Source organism: Mercenaria mercenaria, chromosome 12, assembly GCF_021730395.1.
Source record: "Mercenaria mercenaria strain notata chromosome 12, MADL_Memer_1, whole genome shotgun sequence".
NCBI classification, from domain to species: Eukaryota; Metazoa; Mollusca; class Bivalvia; order Venerida; family Veneridae; genus Mercenaria; species Mercenaria mercenaria.
Window position 1 is genome coordinate 58,221,720 of NC_069372.1, and position 19,936 is coordinate 58,241,655.

The 19,936-nt window shown below is 33.9% G+C and overlaps 1 protein-coding gene across 1 annotated transcript; it reads right to left on the bottom strand.

Annotated features, from left to right (window-relative positions):
• Positions 1-3,348: 3,348 nt before the first annotated feature.
• Positions 3,349-19,298, bottom strand: LOC123534925 (uncharacterized). The gene is made up of 6 exons (XM_045317406.2): positions 19,062-19,298; positions 16,849-17,053; positions 14,245-14,387; positions 6,641-6,776; positions 3,863-4,034; positions 3,349-3,512 (listed from the first exon to the last, which is right to left on the bottom strand). The coding sequence occupies exons 1-6, from the start codon at positions 19,081-19,083 to the stop codon at positions 3,495-3,497; spliced, it is 696 nt and encodes a 231-aa protein (XP_045173341.2). The 5' UTR covers positions 19,084-19,298; the 3' UTR covers positions 3,349-3,494.
• Between the last annotated feature and the right edge of the window lie 638 nt (positions 19,299-19,936).

Here is a 19,936-nt window from a genome sequence, read left to right on the forward strand (position 1 = left end):
GATTCTATCATGAATATCATCGTGAAACAAATTGTACTGTATTAAAAGTCACCAAAATACATGGGAACGTTGCAAAAATTTTAAATCATGAGAAAACTTTCAAGGTAGATGTACGAGCAATTTCTGGCGAACATTTTTATCTTGATTGCGTTTTAGCCAGTTGATAATTTTTTTCAGTCTAGATTCCTCTGTTATGCAATGGCAATGAAAATGGTAATACAAGTGCATAGTAGTTGGGAGATGGGGATAGGGGATGGCAAATATTCCTCAACCCAGCAAATTGTGTACAATATTTTTAACTTCATTAAATTTCGTCAAGTGGACTCCGGATAAAAACAAACCAGAACGATGTATTTCTGCCGAGCAATCGGTCTAAACGTTCTTTAGGTTTTGCTTTACTTTGTTTGGTTTTATCGATTGTAGACGACCACCACCATCTTGTCTGTCTTCAAGTACTCTTCTTTCCAATAACGGTGTTCTATGACACCTCATTTTTTCACAAATATCTCTAACATCTTTATAAATAGACTCTGCCATCAAACTAAGTTTATTTCTATCTTTGATGTAAGCTTTGAATTTGGTCACATGTGCTTAACATTTTCCCGCATCCCGCCATGATTTCATAAAGAGTAACGCCTAGACGTATTTTCATCAAGTGTGTCAACTAGACGGTAAATTTGTGTTTAAAAAATGCATTTGAAAAAGAATAAGATATATATCAAAATATTTTCTACAATGTGGGATTTGATTAAACCCTAATTTTTCAAAACTTTAGAATGTACTTAGAAAACTCGACTGTGTGCTCGATTTTTTGCTCTACAGATGTATATGAAAAATTTTGGCCTATCAAACGTTTCCCTGATGGAAGTCGATGGGAAAATCACAATTTTCAAAATATTTTCGCCAATAGAATTTTTCTACAATGCAGACTTTCATGAAACTTCTCACAGTCGTTAATAAACAAATGGCCTATAATATTGCGAAATTAAATGTGTGGGTTCGTGTGCTCGTTTTGATATATTTGCCATATGTGCTTCTTTTCGAGATATTTGACAAATGATTTTAAAACATAAAAACACGCATTTCGGGCTGATTTTCAGACCTAACTTAAATGATTTTAATAACATGTTAGACATTTTGATATCATATATCATCTTGAAAAAGGTAGAAACGTTGCCTTTGAAATATTACCTAGCTCTAAGTCACAATTTCAAAAAAAAAGTTTTTCTTTGCCGTACGCCGAAACTAGGCTTTATTCTACATTTTTCGAATAAATGGCGTAACGCCATTACTTACGATTTATCAAACGTGCAGAACTACCTTAAACATTGTATATAAAAACAGCAGATATCCCGTCCTTATTCACTTGGTGAGTCTACCTAAAAAGAAATGTAGCTATATAACACGATACACACTGCATCAGTGTAATTATCCTTTCCTAAATTTTGTATATTTCATTGAGTTACTAATGAAAACATTATCGATTGAAGTGGGATGGTTTCTCTTATTTCTACATTAATTTTGTTATTTTTTCAGATTGAATGATAAACCTAGGAAATAGTGAGCAATCATATAGTTCGTTCGCTAAAAGGTGAACTGATTTAGAAAATACTATTCCTCCCTAGTTGCCTTTTCCGCAATTTAGATCCTGCTATGAGCCCTCGTTACAAGATACCGAACTGACATATGTGCTTTAGTTTCACACTGATAAAAGAATTAAGCTAGAAGAGATATGCTATGGACAACTCTTTCAATTTTTCGCTATCATAAAACTTTTTTACGCTTATTCTATCAAAGGTCATGTATTGTTGGTGACCAAGAAAACCAGAAAATATTTGATAATGAACATCGCATGAGAACTCTTATAGAAAGAAAACGGAGATTGTTAAAAATCAAGTAAATTATCCAAATGGCAAGGCCACGTTGAACAAGAGCTGTCGCACGACAGCGCGCTCGACTATTCGAAGAATAGATTGAAGAATGGGGCCAAAATATTACCACAGATGTTCGATAAAAGAAAAAAAATAGATTAGTCAAACCATGTTCCTGTATTTGTGGAAGTCATGATGATAAACAAGCGTCAAAGTTTAAAAGCCATATGTCAAATAATTTTGACAAAACATGGAATTGTACAAAACAGAACAGAACATAACCAATTTCCACGTCCAAAAGGGTAATAATTCAGCCAAAATAGATGACAGAGTTATGTACTATTGCCTACAGATAGAGACTGTAACACTGAACAAGTGATAAAAGTTTCAAAGCTATATGTCAAACATTTTACACAAAATATGAACTGGTACGAAAAACTTAACCAAGATTTCTAAGTCAAAAGCGGCCATAATTCACCAAAACTCCTTGATGGAGTTATGTACTCTTGCCTATAACTGGACATGATAATGGAAAACAAGTGTTGAAAGTTTCAAAGCTTTATCTCAAAAGACTTTGTCAAAATGTGGACTGGTACGAAAAACTTAACCAAGGTGTGACGCCGACGCCGTGGTGAGTAGAACAGCTCTACTTATTCTTCGAATAATCGAGCTAAAAAGAATACAGCTTCCCCAAGGCGTATTATAGATAATTGCTATTGTTAATATAGCATTTAAAGCTGATAGTATCCTTTTCACATTGCTTAAGTATGTGATTATACTAAATGTTGGTCGTAGCATTTCGAATATACAATATAAGGACACGGACAGAATGCTTATCCTTAGTGAAGTATTGTCAGTGGATGACAATTAATTCCATAAATTACAGTAATTATGGTATTTGACAGATGTGGCATTTAGAATTATTTTACAAAAATGTATAATTATGAATAAACATGGTGTAAATGTTGGAAGCTTGTAATTAGCTTTATTGATAGTCCACGAATAAAAGCCGTTTATGTTTTCTTGTTTAAAAAGGGTATTACGCTTGGGTCTAATAATGGCTTACCCTCTTTTAGTACAGTAAGAATACCCCTGGTGTTTCTCCATGCTGACACCTATGATGGAGGGCGGTCATGCGCAATGTAGGTACAGTTTATGGACATGACTTTCTTTAACATAACCAAACATACACTGCTAATGGTGTCGTCTCGGCTATTCCGATTAGAACAGAGGGTTTTAGTGCAATAGGATTTGTTTATATCCATGCGAATATGCTAAAAAGAAACTTCAACTGAAAACATGATAACACGACCATTAATATAATTTGCGTTAACATGAACGCGGAACTGGACATTTTGCTTTAAATGTTTAAAAAAACGAATTTTATCTAAGTATATAATGTGTCGCTTACACGCATGGGTATAATAGATAACATATTACTTTAAATCATTGCAACTAAACATAATAAACAACGTCGTTATGCTGCACTATTTTATTATATTAAGTTAAATTTTAAATGCATAATAGATTTAATCGCCAAAATATTCGGCAATTTGATGTGATAGGATTTGACTGTCAAAAAGTAGGTTAATGGTGGTACTTTAGTAGAAATGCTGAATCTTCCTACTGGCATCTCATCATCTGAAACAGATTTTGTAGACAAAAGTGGAAATGTCAAAACAAGGCACTTGTCTTAATCAGTCAGCTTAAACGTTTTATGTATTTAGCTAGCAAATGATTCATTCTAGGATCATTATAATATAAAATGCATTACGACTCGGTAAAATATCTGGGATATTAGCAACTATTAAAGCGTCGTAACCAACACGCGTTAAGAGAATAAAAACGACGATTTTCCTTCTAAAGGGTTAACTTCGTCATAGGTCTTGATGAAAACAAATAATTTTCTTTTGCACAAATCACGGATAATAACCTAATAATAAAAGTTCATGAATGTTTCAAAAATCTGCGCTCACCATTAATTCACTTACTTTCAATTGTTCAACTTCATTTTCGTTGATACGAAAAGCAAGACCATATGAAGCGGAAATTTTGAGCCAGCCTGTAAGTAAGATATCCTGCCACGAAGATCCACATTGTCTCACATAATCCATATGGCTGAGTAGTTCTCCAATTACACATTTGAAGATGCCTGAGACAGCCCTATAAGGTAAAAATATAACATCTTTTAGATATTAAACTCTTGAAACTAAATTTTCTCCAATAGTTGATGCAATTGTAGTGATATCGAAACAATTAGATATAACTCCTAAATTTGCAATTTGTTAACAGAGTATTGGACCAAATAAGGTTGAGATAAAGAGAAATGTCGGAAACCAAGATAATACGGATGCCATCTGGACACGTTCATTTGATGTTCTTTACAACTGGTATTTATGTAATGACAACGCAGTATATAAGAATGCATCATTTTTTGCCCCGAGGCACGTGTACCTATCTATACTAGCTAATGGGTGCAAATCCAAAAAGAACCCGTATATTACAGAAATATTTTGAATCAAATGGTTGTACCATGCTTATTTTTGCACTGTCAAAACTGAAAAAGCAATATAGACGGACACGATTCAAAAAATGAACTGTACAAATTAAAAACATCGCTTCAAGCGAAGTAAATGCAAATTGAAGCTAACATGGAGATTCAGGCCAAATATGCTGAATTGTCTAATTTGGAATACTTTGTGTTTCCCATTAGTAACTTCTACTCAGCAGCTAGACGGATGGAAATCGCTGATTAGATAAATATATGAATACTGACAGGGTGAGCTTTTATGGTCGCCCTTCGCCCTTCGTTGGTCGTCCGTCATCCTTCCGTCCGTCCACAATTTCAGGTGAACACGATAGAGACCATAGTTTGTAAGCAATTTTGATCAAACAAAACTTGTATTGGTATGATATCTCGGTTACTTCTGAAAACTGTCATGGGTTCTAGAGTTATTGCCCTTTAAATGGCCAGAATTTGCTATTGTGCGAGCGTCAACAATTTCTTGTCTGTACGATAGTGGTTTCATTTATGAATTAATTTAACCAAACTTGCACACAGCTTGTATCACCATAAGATCTTGGTTCCTTTCCCATTATAGGTTCCAGAGTTATGGCCCCCGAACGGGCCAAAAGTAGCTATTTTGACCTTGTCTGCACAATAGCAGCTTTATTTATGACTTTATTTTAACCGAACTTGCACACAACTTGTATCACCATACGATCTTGGTTCCTTTCTTGAATTGGCCAAATTCCATTATGGGTTCCAGAGTGATGGCCCTGAAAGTACCAGAATTAGCTGTTTTGACCTTGTCTGCATAATAGCAGCTTCATTTATGATTTGAATTTAATCAAACTTGCACAAAACTTGTGTCACCATAAGATCTTGGTTCCTTTTTTGAACTGGCCAGATTCCATTATGATTAAAAGAGTTATGGCCCCTGATAGGGCTAGAATTAGCTATGTTGACCTTGTCTGCATAATAGCAGCTTCATTTATGACTTCAATTTATTCAAATTTGCATAAAACTTGCGTCACCATAAGATCTTGGTTCTTTCATTGAATCAGCCAGATCCCATAATTGGTTCTAGAGTTATGGCCCCTGAAAGAGCCAGAATAAACTATTGTGACCTTGTCTGCACAATAGCAGCTTCATTTATGGTTTAATTTTTACCAAACTTGCACACAACTTGTATCACCATAAGATCTCGATTCCTTTTTTAACGCCCGAAAGGACGTATTATGTTATCGCCTCGGTGTCCGTCTGTCTTTTGGTTGGCAATTTCCCTTCCGCTCTGTAACTCTTGAATCCCTTGAACGATTTCAAAGAAACTTGACACGAATGTTCACCTCATCAAAACGACGTGCAGAGCGCATGTTTCGGATGGCTCACTTCAAGGACAAGGTCACTCTTAAGGGTCAAAAGTCATATGACTTTGTTTTGTGTGTGTATTGCTCTGCATTTGCGTTGCATTGCAGTGCTCTTGTTTTTATTTGGTAGATTATTCTTTTCTTCATTTACAATATTTTTTTAATTACTTTCCCTTTGATGTTACTATAAATAGCTTATTTAGTAACTTTTTTATTATTGGCCGTGAGAAAAAACCGAGACCACTTTTCTGTGGTACAACATGGATGGTACCTCCAACTTTTAGGTGTATTTTGACATATCTATACCTTGTAAGATTTTTTTTTCTTTGTGGTTAAATTTCCCTTTGTTGTTCCTGTCCTTTGAACTATTGGCTATAAAGAAAACTGATTACAAAACAATTTTACACAAGACTAGTGTCCCTTGGGTGACCCTCTACTCTATTCCTTCAGATAATTTTGATTCAGCAAAAAGCATGGACCCAAGGGGTTTTGCTTATTTTCCCTATATGCTTATATAGAACTTTGAAAATCTTTTTGTCAGAAATTGCTGGTCCTTTTTTCAAAATAATTTTACACAAATGTTTCTTGGGTGACCCTCTACCAAATTCCTTCAAATAACTTTGATTCATTGAAAAAGTGACCGCCTGGTGAGGGGCTCATTTTCCCATTTGGCTATACAGAAAACTTCTTGTATGAAACTACTGGCCTGAGTTGAAAATTATTTTATTTGATGTAACTTTAAGAAAATTTCAACTATATTTTCTCATAATTCTTTTGATTGATCTTAATTATGATTTTTGCATCATGACCTTCTTGTCATTAAGTGCAATGATAACAGGTGAGCGATATAGGGTCATTATGGCCCTCTTGTTTAATATAATGGAACATAAAACACGTACTCTCTGGCCACCTCAGAAACATCCGTCAGAGATGTTGCATTTGTATCAGCCGTCTGATATCTTTGTACACATGCTAAGAAAGACTTTTTAAATACATGGTCACAAGACATGTTGTAGCTGTACTGGTTCTGTAATACTAACAACATTATTAATGAGTTTGTTATCAAATACTTCAAGAAGGAAAAAGGAACTCTGTATTCATTGTTTCTTGCAGTTCCATAATTAAATAACTACATACTGACGAAATCCAGATGTCTGGCTGAATAAAAGGTAGTCTTTCATTTAATAAAGATGTCATGGGATTCAAATTTGAATGGATGCCCGCTTAGCTCAGTAGGTAGAGCGTTGGTCAACGGATCGCGGGCTCGTGAGTTCGATACTCGGACGGGGCGTATGTTCTCCGTAACTATTTGATAAATCGACATTGTGTAGGGATTCATGTAGGGAAGTTAGCAGGTACTTGCGGAGAACAAGTTTGTACTGGTACAGAATCCAGGAACACTGGTTAGGTTAACTGCCCGCCGTTGCATGACTAAAATACTGTTTTAAAACGGCATGAAACCCGAAACATACAAAACAAATCAAATTGGGATGCTTGCTATCAATAACCTGAAAGGACTGAAAATATGTACATGAGACAAATATACAAGCATGCATTCACACAGAGGCGTTACACAATACGTTATTTATATCTGTATATGAAACTACTAGCTTAAATTTGACAATGTGATTTTCGAAAACTGATGTGCTTTATGCCTAAGTGATCCCTTTACGGAAGCGTCAGTTGTCAATTTCAATTTGAATAAAGTGACGACAGAAAGTCTGTACAGGGCTTTATGCTAATTCCTGTGGCATTTATAAATTCTTGTCGGTTGATTATTAATTAAGGCGTTAATCTAACCTAACTTTGTTTCTCGACAATTTATCACTGTCGGTATTATATACGGAAATTTGCAATCAATCACCGAGTTTCATTTACATTTCACTACACCTCATTAATCATAACCGTGCTAAATTTTCTATACAGAACAGCGGATAGGATTAGTCTGTGGGCGTATAACTACGGAGCAGTACGTCTTAGTACGGGAAAAATGGAGAGAAACAGGAAACAAACAAAACAATACAGGACGCGAATAAATACGAATAGGTACGATGTACTACGTTGAATTACGTTTTACTGCGCCTTGCAACTTGCCAAGCGCACGAACGGGTCTGCGGTAAACTACGTTGAACTATGCTTAAGTACGAGCAGCCTCGGATAACTACGTTCAGCTACGGCGAGGTACGTAACAGCACGGATAACTACGTTTAAGCACGTTTAACTACGGATGAATAAGTTTCAGCCAAGTTGGACTAAAGTCACGCTCAAATGGCTACGGTTCGCTCAAACTTGCAAGTTTGGAATAAGTTTTGAATACGTTTTGACCACGTTTTGGTACGGATTAATACGAATGACTACTTTTAGGTACGGCTCAGGTACGGATCGATACGGATTACTACGTTTCTGTCCGTAGCTAGACGTAGCTATCCGCGCCGTATGTGTGACTTGGGTATAAAAGAGTGCGTACAAAGAAAATGATACTGACTGACTGGCGAACGAATGTACAGGCTGATCTTGATCTGCACAGGTCGCAAGGCAGAATCAATCGTGTCAAGAATAGTAAGGGTTACCAGACTCATACTGAATCTTCTATCTCTCTATTGTTTTGCTTAGTTGCATTTTATGGCCCCCAGTGACCTTTTCATAGCTTTCTCGTCAGAAAACTCAAATACTTTTTTCGAATCAACACATGATATTACTGGCATAAGTATTACGTATAAAAACTGAATTTTGTATAAGTAAATATTTTATTCTTAATATTGTCCGAGCTCCTATTAGCACGGCTTGTAAATCCTAAAATATGGCAATACCTTGCAAACTTTTGTAGATACATAAGCTAATATAAAAAAGTACTAAAAGATAATTTCTGGATATGGAACACTCGAATCAGTCAACCATGAAAACTGGGACAGACTGTTTTATGACGTCTTCATTAGGACATTTGAATTCGTAAAAATAAATATAACATGTTCAGCAACGTATAACATTTTATCTCCCTTTTCTAAATTTCCAATAATCCGGTGACAAAACAATTTAGCTATAAAGAGCTTCTCAAAGTTACATTATTTTATGAAATGTTGAAGAAACGTTACTTTCTGAATAATTTGTATGAAACGGGATAATCATCTAAAACAACGTATCACAAATAGTATACTTTACATTCTTTTTCCAAACAAATACCAACTTTTAATAAAATAGTGTCATAAAAAAAAGAGGGGGAATATGTTCATATTTTTTCATGTCGATTTGAAATTCTTCAGTCTGTAAATGCCTACTTGGGTCATTTTAAACTTGTCCGCTCATACGGGAGAGATGCCCATTTTTTCCACATTCTAAAAATTGTATATTTCTTTCTTGTAGATACGAACCAAAGCTCGTACCTTCATAATAATCAGTATATACGTAGAATATAATTATTCAAATTAAATAGTTCTGTTTACTTTTGCAGAGATATGCTAGTTGATATCAAATGATGAAGAACAATGCAGAGTGGTTAATTCCTCGATTATTTCGCAACAGAGCTAGAAATAAGGAATGGTATATGAAAATATTAAGAGAAGCAGAACCTTTCTAATTGTTAAAAAAATCAAGGAAATGTAGATAAAACTGTAAAGAAAAATATTCCCGTAAAGAATTATTATAGCGATATGTCAGCACCGCTATGTTGCATACATCTGTAAACTCTAAGGCAATATGCACTTAGCAACTATTTTAGCGTAATACTTAGACTTTTTCGAATACCTTCCAAGCTACTACATGCACATATTTTTTTCACTCATTCAGAAAAGTATATTGTTAATAAAATGTCAAAACACTAACTAATTAAAATATGCAATCTAATATACTTTTATCCGCATCACTCAACCCATTTAAAAGCGACCGCACAATAACAAATCAATAAAAGATTTACATATTTTTATTCGCATCAATGCCTCAACCGATTTAGAAGCGACCGCACAATAACAAATCAATAAAAGATTTACATACTTTTATTCGCATCAATGCCTCAACCGATTTAGAAGCGACCGCACAATAACAAATCAATAAAAGATTTACATACTTTTATCCGCATCAATGCCTCAACCCATTTAGAAGCGACCGCACAATAACAAATCAATAAAAGATTTACATACTTTTATTCGCATCAATGCCTCAACCGATTTAGAGGCGACCGCACAATAACAAATCAATAAAAGATTTACATACTTTTATTCGCATCAATGCCTCAACTCATTTAGAAGCGACCGCACAATAACAAATCAATAACAGGTTTACATTATTTAAGTGACTAGCTCACATTATATTGTACATCGGAGTGATTTAAAACATTTGACTAGAAGTGCATTTTATAAGTGGCATGTGAGGTAATGTTTTAAAATGAAATATTGCAAGTTGACATCGATAAGGTAAAATATTCGGAGAAAAGGTGGGTGGGGTGTGGGAGGGGGGGGGGGGGGGTAACTCAATCCAAATATATTTTTAACTGATGAATAAAACTGATTATTTGTGTATTTTTGAAACGATTTCCTTACTGAATTTCATTTTTAGGGTGATTTTGATTGTCAGAGATATATTATTTTGTTATAGAAATAAATTTGTAGATACTTGCTTCTCTCAAAGCTATGCTCTTAATAAAATTTGCAAAAAGATCTCTTAAGATTATACTTCTGTATTACTTTGTCAAAACAATGATGTTATTGCAAGTTTCATGGCTGTTTTGTTTAATTATTTCAAAATATATATTGTTATATTTTTTGTGACTTAAACAAACATACGAATTAGGTCGTATAATGAGAAAAATGTATAATTGCTTCAATTTGTTTTATTGAACTTTTTGTACGGCATTAACAATACTTTTGTTTGAACTTTTGCCAACTGTAAATAGCGTTTAAGATATTTGCAAAAATTGGCTGTTGCGTTAAAGCATCGTTAGATGTTTTAGTATCTCGATGTCTTAGAACATGCCTCATAATGTACATTTCACGTAGTTTTTAAAGTCAGGATTCTTTGTTAACAGGAGGGCAATAATAATTTGACAGGCTTCCTTATTAGTATATGCTAAAATTGCTTTAGCATTATAAACGATAAACCTATTTACCATTTATTTGACTTTACGTAAGTTGGAACAATCTAGAGGTCGCTTACAGTTGCGGTATGGTAAATGTGTACGCTACTGGATATGACCAATAGGAAAAGAGCATTGTGACACGACATTATAACGTTTACCATTCTAACAACCGCCGCATTGTTTTAGAGATGTATAACTTCAAAAATATGTAAGATTGGTCTATCTGAATAGTACAAGTAGTAGTTATAAAATATACATCATCATTACGGTCTAGAAATTTATATTTTGGTATGAGATACATGTTTTTTGATAAAGTGCGTGTGGAGACTACCGGCCTCCACAAACTAAACACGCCCATATGTTTTATCTACTCAACCGTGGTCTATTTCTTAATGAAAATGTAAGATGGACATAATCAATTTTCTACTGTACACTACTTTGTACCTTAAAACAATTGCATTTGATGACATGAAATAAATAGTCCTACTGCAGTTAGTTTGCTTTTCCAAAATAGGGCTAAAAGATATTGGATTTAAGATTGTTTACAGACGTCGCGTCGTCATTCTGTTAGATTACATTTGACAATAGTCATAAGACAATTTCATGATGATGATTGCTAGTATGTTTGCTGTTCCAATAGTTGCCATAACTTGAAAGATATATCGTAAAAAAACGTCAAAGTATACAAAATTGAATCAGTGTACTAAACAATATTAAAGAAAGACCTAACAAAAATGTATCCATATGATATAAAAAGCGGCTTAGCAGTTTCCATTTTGGTATGTTAAAAATGGGTGCGTTTGAAATATATTCGGGCACATTCTGTGTTGGTTTATAATTTGATTTGTCATCTGAATACAAATCTTGTATTACGGTAGTTTGCAAAAATATACAGACTTCAGTGGTGTTAAGGACATAATATACACACATCATGCGGTTACAAAGAGTAAAATAGTTTTGCTAGATTTAAAGATACATTGCACTTAAAAATTATACACATGTCTTTATATAAATCATTTTGTTAAAAATATCGCATTTTAATAAGATATATAAAACATATATCTCATTTAGTGACTTGCACTGCAACTACACATGTTTGTAAAACATGTATATATAATAATATAGATATAATAATGTTTGTAATTTTCTATGAAAGGATCCCGTCAGTTATTTTTTTTTGTGACCAAGAACCTTAAATTTAAATACATGTACATGTACGTTTGCGCCCGGATATTCGTAACTAACCAATACAATAACATATAAATCACAGTAATGCAACAAATATGCACAATATATTTCCATGTACCGCTTACCTCCCTTTTAATCGAGTTAATTAATGTTTGTTTTTGGTTTTTTTGTTGTTGTTGTTTTTTTTCAGAAAAATGATATATAAGATCGCGGATAATGTCACGAAACTGTAAAGAGGATTGTCTAAATGGTTTTGTATTGAAAAATGAATATCATTTTACATACATTGTACGGTAATTTTGATAAAAAGGAAGGATGAATATTTTTGTCATTTTCTGAAATTATGATTTATTTATATTGTTTCAAATTTGCATTCCTGTAAAGATAAACTATATAACATTTATATATATATAACTACTAAGAGCGTTTTAATCAAAGTAACGGAAGTCGTTGTGCATGAATTATCTTGAGAGTTAACATGATTTTGTTACTAAAAATAGAAACATATTAACACAAAACACTTTAATTCCAAAAATCCTTAGTTTCTATTTAAAACTGAGCGCAAAATGACGATTTAAAACGTAATTTGCTGAAAATTTACATAATATGAGTAGTCTGCCCCTGGCAAGATGAGGTGCAAAAACTCCGTGTTCCTATCCAGATTTCTATTTGACATTCCCTTCAATTGTTTTAATTATTCATGGCTTGTCTCTACTAAAAAGTGCATGATCAAGTGACTTATAAGCGTAGCTATATCAGCAACGCCTTCGAAAACTCAAAGAAATGCGTTCTGATATTTAAACAGATAGATATTAATGTCAACACAGGGGGATGTTGTGGAAACTCGTTATTTCAGATTTGGTCCTGTTTCGAGCCCTAAGTGACAGATATAATAGGGTTATTATAACAGTAGCTTGATCTGGGATGCAGTATTCGGCTCGAGTGGATTTTGCCAGATCGGATCTCACGAGGCGCGCAAGCGCCGAGTGTGATCCGACCTTGCAAAATCCACGAGAGCCGAATACAAAGTCCCAGATCTAGCTACTGTTATAATGACCCTTTTATTATATACCTTTACCATTTTGATTCTTGTTTTGTTCTTGAACGAAATCTTCAATATTTATCGATATTAAAGGAACTTAGTGAAGTTTTTATGTGCGCTATTTATAGAAATGTGTCGGGTCATGCATATTAATAAAAAATAGTCCGGCAGCATACAATACTGAAGGTACAATACGGAATTCAAAAGGTACAATACGGAATTTGTGTCTGTCTGTTCATATTTAATTGTGAAATACAAGCCGATTTTTTACAGAATTTATATAGGTATATAATAAAATAAAATCTGAAAAAAGGATCCTCTGGAAGCATACAGTGCAAATAAGCAAAACAATAGCAGAGTCGTTTTGATTGAGTCTGTTTCAAGAGAGGAATGGACAATGCAATACACTTCTCAAGCCCACGTATGAACAGTGCAATACACCTCTCAAGCCCAAGTATGGACAGTGCAATACACCTCTCAAGCCCAAGTATGGACAGTGCAATACACCTCTTAAGCCCAAGTAGGACCAGAAAATATATCAGATTTACAATCGCCACACGTCATTAAAAGATGGTTGTTCCGATAGTTAATAAAATCTGTCAAAAGATCCTTCGGAATCATAAACTGCAAGCAAGCAAAATAACAGCAGTCTCGGATTTACTGAGACTGTTCATGAGAGGTAATGGAAAGTGTTACACCTCTCACGTCCACGAGCACCAGTGGCGTTCTATTGCATAGATATTGAATGGACTCTATAATCCCAAAAGACCAGAAAATATAACAAAATGAATCCAAAGGCCACATGTTAGCACAATTTGTATTGGTCACATATTAACAACATTTGATAAATTGTTAGGTTCTATAACATGGCTTCTGCAAAACAAATGTTTTCTAAATATTACGTAGCCGATACACTATATGCCTACATAGAGTTGGAAAGATGAACATATAAATATATTTCAAACATACTTAGGCTGAGTGTGATTAAGAATTCATGTGTCCTTTAAGGTAGTTATGCACGCTAGAATCAAAGGTTTTTTCTACATTGTCCAACTGGATTAAACCCTGATGTTTAAGCCTTCAGGATATAGTAAGAATAGTTAGCAAATAACAATGAAACGTTTAAGGTACGCTTAACAAATTGAATTACACACTTTCCATTAAGGGGCAAAACTACTTAAAGCACAAAAATGTTGTAAACTTACTTATTTTTAGCCAGTCTGATGGCTGGTCACCATCGCAAAAAAGCGCCCATCTTTCACTGAGTAATTCCTTTAACTTTGTTTCTTCATCCTCACAGACACGTTTAGCAGTGCAATTAGCACATTTCATGTAAGATTCATAATTACTGCAATATTAGAAATGGAAATATAGCTCAGTTACAAGAAGTTTTATTACAGGGAATGGGCTTTTCAAACTTGGTAGGCTATTTTTCGTTTCGAAACTTTTGCTTTGAAATAATACTATTGTAAAGATGTTACCTACACAAGAAGATTTAAGGGAAATATCTCTGAACTGACCAATAAACGGGAGCCAACATAAAAGCAGTGATCAATGTGATCAAGGTAAAATGAAAACTATTTAGGCCCTTTTCCTAACAACTGGTAAAAATGGAACATACACACGTTTTGCATAACTAACACTTAAAGGTTGTTTGAATTGATAACGCTGCATCAAAATTAATAATGCATCAATTTCATTGAAGAAGTTTCATGACATAAAAAGAATTATTTCTCCAGATATTTAAAATTTGGCCATTTAGCTAGAGGTACTTCCTGTCAAACAGAATAATATATTGAAACAAAATTTTGTACACTATATAATTATATATTCAACAAGACAAAGAGAAAAAGCAAAAAATAAAATAAATAAGTAAACTGGTATCAATATTTGTTACTTTTTATATAGAATGTTGTTATATTCATCATTTCATTTTATTGTTGTGAAAGTGTTCTATTTGACTGTTTTACTCATTTTGAAGTTCAGGAACTGAATGACACAAAAGGCCGCTATTATGAAATGAAAGTTAAAGTTAAACAAACCGTAGGGTCCCGTTATTGTAGTAAATTATATATACACAAGGACCCTTAAGAGCCAGACTTTTAACCTACAAAATATTTCGTAACTGTTTACAATAATTTTCTTTGTGTGCCTCACATTTAGGATTATATCTAGACAATTACAACAACTTATAATCGCCTGCTTTTTAAATTTTGTTTAATTTATGATATTCCTTAAGCTCAAATAGAGACAAAAATCAAAGTGAAAACCACTGTACAGAGATCATTTTACAAATAATTTTGATGAAAGAAACCTCCATGTATTGATAAACAATTATAAAACACAGAATGAAACTAGGGCGGCTCAGGTATAAGGATCTAATTGGACAGAAATATAGCTCCAACAACACAGAAAAAAATATGGCCGAGTCCCGTGAAACTGTTTTAAATTATGCTCTCTATATTAAAAAATAATCATGGATCAGAAGTAAAAACATAAAATTGAAAAAACAGTTTATCTTACTGGAAAATGGAAATATGAAGAAGAAACAATTTGACCCTAGTGCGGCTTTAACCTACGCCCTTCTGAAATGTAAGTGGTAGGAATTGAATACTCGTCAAAAGTAGGTACACTATGACAGGACCACTTCTACATTTTTATTTTTAGGGATGAAAAGGAAGGACCAAACGCGATAAAATGTTGAAGAATTAAAGATGTATCGGGCTTAACAAGATACGAAGATATGAAGTATGGTGCCCTGTTCGAACTATTGTAAGTTTCGCTAATTAAACGCGATATTCATCGCTTCTCTCCAGGTGAGGAAGTACATGTAGAGTCTAGTTGAGAAATTTAACCATCATATTGATGAATATTGTCTTAAGTTCGCAAGGGGAGTGAAGATACAAGCAAAATAAAACAACATGCGAAATTGCAGCTAAATTCCTCGTGTGTTTAGTCCTAGATATAGCATCGATACCACAAAGCAATCGCCGCCATCCACCAAAATTGCGTTAGTTTTTTAAATATCACCAGTCCACAGCGATATCTATCTGTAGCCCTAAAAATAAAGCTAATATTTTTTTTTCTGTTCAATAAATAAAACTACTAGTTTTAAACCCCGCGAAAACTGTCAAATTTAAGTGGTCCCAAACAGGACACCGTACGGGAATGCAATTTCGTCCTTCTTCCTTTAACCTTATTTCGTGTATATGAACATTCTTAAACACCCCTACTGATATAGGTCATTTCGTTGGAATTTAGAAATGTACGTAGTAAACACATAAATAGTAAGGCGAACAAAAAGAAATATTTATGTGAAAAAGTGATTCTAGAAAGAATGTATGTACCAAAAAAAAAACTGTAAGAAATGACCCTGAAGCATTAATAACGCTACTACTTAACACGAAAATGAATAAATGTAGCTGTACAAAATCAAACAGTCCTAATTTATAACGGTACTCAGATAAAAATTTTAATTTGGTACATTTTACCTGTCTTTTCAGAGCAAAAGATGTTTTTTATCAAAGAAACGTAACTGAAACACACATAAATCAGAAATGAGATGCACTATGAGAAAAGGAACAAAATGCGTTTGCGACCAGCATCTGCGCAGTCTGGTCAGGATCGATGAGAGAAACCATTAGCGAACAGCATGTATCCTGACCAGACTGCGCGGAAGCGCAGGCTGATCTGGATCCATGCTGGTCACAAACGCACTATGTTGGTTTTCTCATGGTGCAGCTCATATGTGTAAAATTTTAAATAAATATCTCCTCTCTCGAAGCATTTGTAATTATTAAAATGAAAACCTGCAAGTCGAGTATAGTTGCTCGAGAAACGCAGTTGGTCTAATTTCCCCATCACGACCTTGTTCAAAATCTGTGAATATGTCCTCAAGATACAACTCATTTCTGCACGATTCAAAATATTCATTTCCAATCTCTACAATACCACAACCAATTTGATTTCCTGTGCTTCTTATAAACTGGACTGATCCGATGAGTATCATAGACACTGAAACAACATATATACGCTTATTAAATAGTCTACCGGTATATAGTCAAAACTATCTGTCCATTGCATAATGATACTACTACTACTACTACTACTACTACTACAACAACTACTACTACTACTACTACTAATAATAATAATAATAATAATAATGACTTTATTTTACGAGGCAATCATATTTTGCAACCAATTTTACATATGGGCCTCAAGTGCAAGGCAGTGCATCACATAATATTTATTCTCAAAGTTTGCATATTTCATAAAAATACAAATCAAGTATTTTGATTTTATTGGGCTTAGCGTCACGCCGACACTACCTGGGTAAAGCCACTGAAGTTCAGCAAGCCAGGCGGATGGCTACCTCACATGAAAAATTCAATGCTCCGGATGAGTTTGAATCCACATCGGTGATGGGCAAGTGATTTGAAGTCAGCGACCTTAACCATTCGAACAGGGAGGCCCGTCGAAACAAGCGATTTACACGTATATATTTTGAAGATTGTGTTATACATACTACACAAATAAAGAATTGCATTGACAGACATTATAGGCTGGGTATAACAAATTCCATGGATGTATTTTATTTTCTCTTTACATAGAACTAGGAACAATTATATCTTTAAAGTTAAAACATACTATATAATTCAACGCTGACATCAAACTATAAATGATTTCTCGCAAAACAGCCTACACAGTCATATATTTCAGAAATTTTCTGTTCGCTCATAAGTTTCAATAAAGAAAGAAACTTAAAGCATTTTGCGTTAAATACAAAACCCAAGGTATTGTCTTTAAAACTGACAGGGTTATAATTGAAATCCCATAAATTGATAACTAAGTGATAAGGCTCTATTATTCACATAAAAATAAAAAAATTGTATGATTTAAATGAGAACAAGTGAAAAAGAACGAAACCTACTTTTTTACAAAAAAAGCAACTTGTCTGACTGAGATGACAAAAATACATTCTACAATAATCAATGAAATCTAACAGAAGTTTGCATACTAGTATGCATGTGACGAGTCAGCTACTGTAACAGTAAAATCAGAAGAAAGATGAATACAAGTGTGAGCACTCATTTTTTAGTTTATCAATTTCGATGATCATGGTATCGATTCAAATTTGATAACAAATGTTATTTCAATGGCTTTTGTTTCAAGACAACTACTTTTGTCATCAAATACTAAATGATTGCGGATAAAATATTTTTTAGAGAATGCAAAGGAGTAAATGATTTTTAACATGCATTTGTAAACTCTGTCACAAACAATTCACACCACTTCGGGTCAATGATAGTGCAGAGACTGCACATTCAATCGCATATAATCAATGATAACATAAAAATTTCACATTGAACCACTTCGGATCAAAAACGACGCACCGACTTCACATTGAACTATCTGCGGTCAATAACAATAAAAATATTTTACATTGAACCAATCCGGGTCAATAACAAAGCACAACATTCACATGGAACCACTTCGGGTCTTTAATACCGCACACATTCACATTGAACCACTTGAACCACTGAGGGTCCACAATAACGTACAAATTCACATTAAACCACTTCGAGTCAATCAACATTTTCGGTAGAATTAACATGTGCGTGAACACCAGAACAATATCAGAACAAATAAAGTTGGTATTATAAACGTATTCAGTATTTTTGCAAAGTAATACAATATATGACAAAGATACCAGGATTGTTCAGAAAGTTTGTGGAATTTTCGGAATTTTTTTATAGCAACTGTTATTCAAATAATTGGCAGATCTATCTGTGCATTTGACAAACAAAATTAAATTGCAATATGTTTTTAGAAGAAACGCTAAGAGAACTTTTTGGTCAGCAAACGTGATAAATATTGTTGTCAGATATCGTTCGATGATTAACATTATTTTCTCAATATCTGGGGAGTTTCATAGTATCTAAATTTCACGCACTTACCAAAAAAACCATCGTGTAAAAAGATAATCAATTCTGAAATAAAACTTGATTTCCGTACTTACCTAGTATGTGTATGCCAAACATTTCATAAAAATAGAAAACTTCTGTATCGCTAATGTGCGCTTCTTATATTCCTGGAAGTTTCAGACTGGTAACTGAAAACAATGTGTCTACATTTCTAGATTATTTCACTAATTGGTCAATTAACAATAATTATGTGGCATTTATCTTCATTATTCCGGTCGTGTCCAACATATTTTGTAATGTAAAACTGGTTTTTGGTACACTGAAATGCTATTGTCCCGGGATAGTTCATAGAGGTTGTATCAGAAAGGACACCAATACTTTTATAAACCTAGCAGGTTTGCCAATATCCGTAAGTCAACGAGAACAATGTCGCGTGACAGAAATTTAAATACGTGGCTGGTTGGCCGTGATAGAATTTTGTGTAAAGACAGCCGATAAATGCAGACATTTTGCTTTTACCTGCCATTTCTACAAAAAATACATTTCTGTTATCAAGTTACGCCTGTTGTTCAATAATAGTAAAGGCAGTTCACCAGAAATGCGACACGAAAGCGATATTGTTGTGTTTCTAAAAATAGATTTAGCGTGGCTCTTTGTACGGTCCTGTAAGAACAATCTGTATGATAGTCCCCACAGTCAATAACTGACTACGACTGGGAGGCGACCGTCTGGTCGACAATTTGATGTCTAAGTCGCTATTGAAAACACAAATTAGTGTGCAATATTAAAATTAGTACAACTATATTTCAAATTAAAGGTTAAACGATGATAAAACCATATATTTCGGTTAGAACATCAATAATCTAGGCTACTCCTGAACTCGCTAAGAGTAGCACTCGATTTTACATGATGTGGTAGGTTGTTCCAGAGACAATGGTTGCAGGGAAAAAAGGTTCATGAATGTAATAAT

Bases quoted from the DNA above. Each gene is read 5' to 3' on its own strand.
- LOC123534925 (XM_045317406.2), bottom strand. From the start codon at position 19,083: ATGTTTGGCATACACATACTAG. The intron at 17,054-19,061 runs GTAAGTACGGAA...ATGTTGTTTCAG, and splicing joins GTTTGGCATACACATACTAG to TGTCTATGATACTCATCGGA. The intron at 4,035-6,640 runs GTACGTGTTTTA...TTTACCTTATAG, and splicing joins GTTTCTGAGGTGGCCAGAGA to GGCTGTCTCAGGCATCTTCA.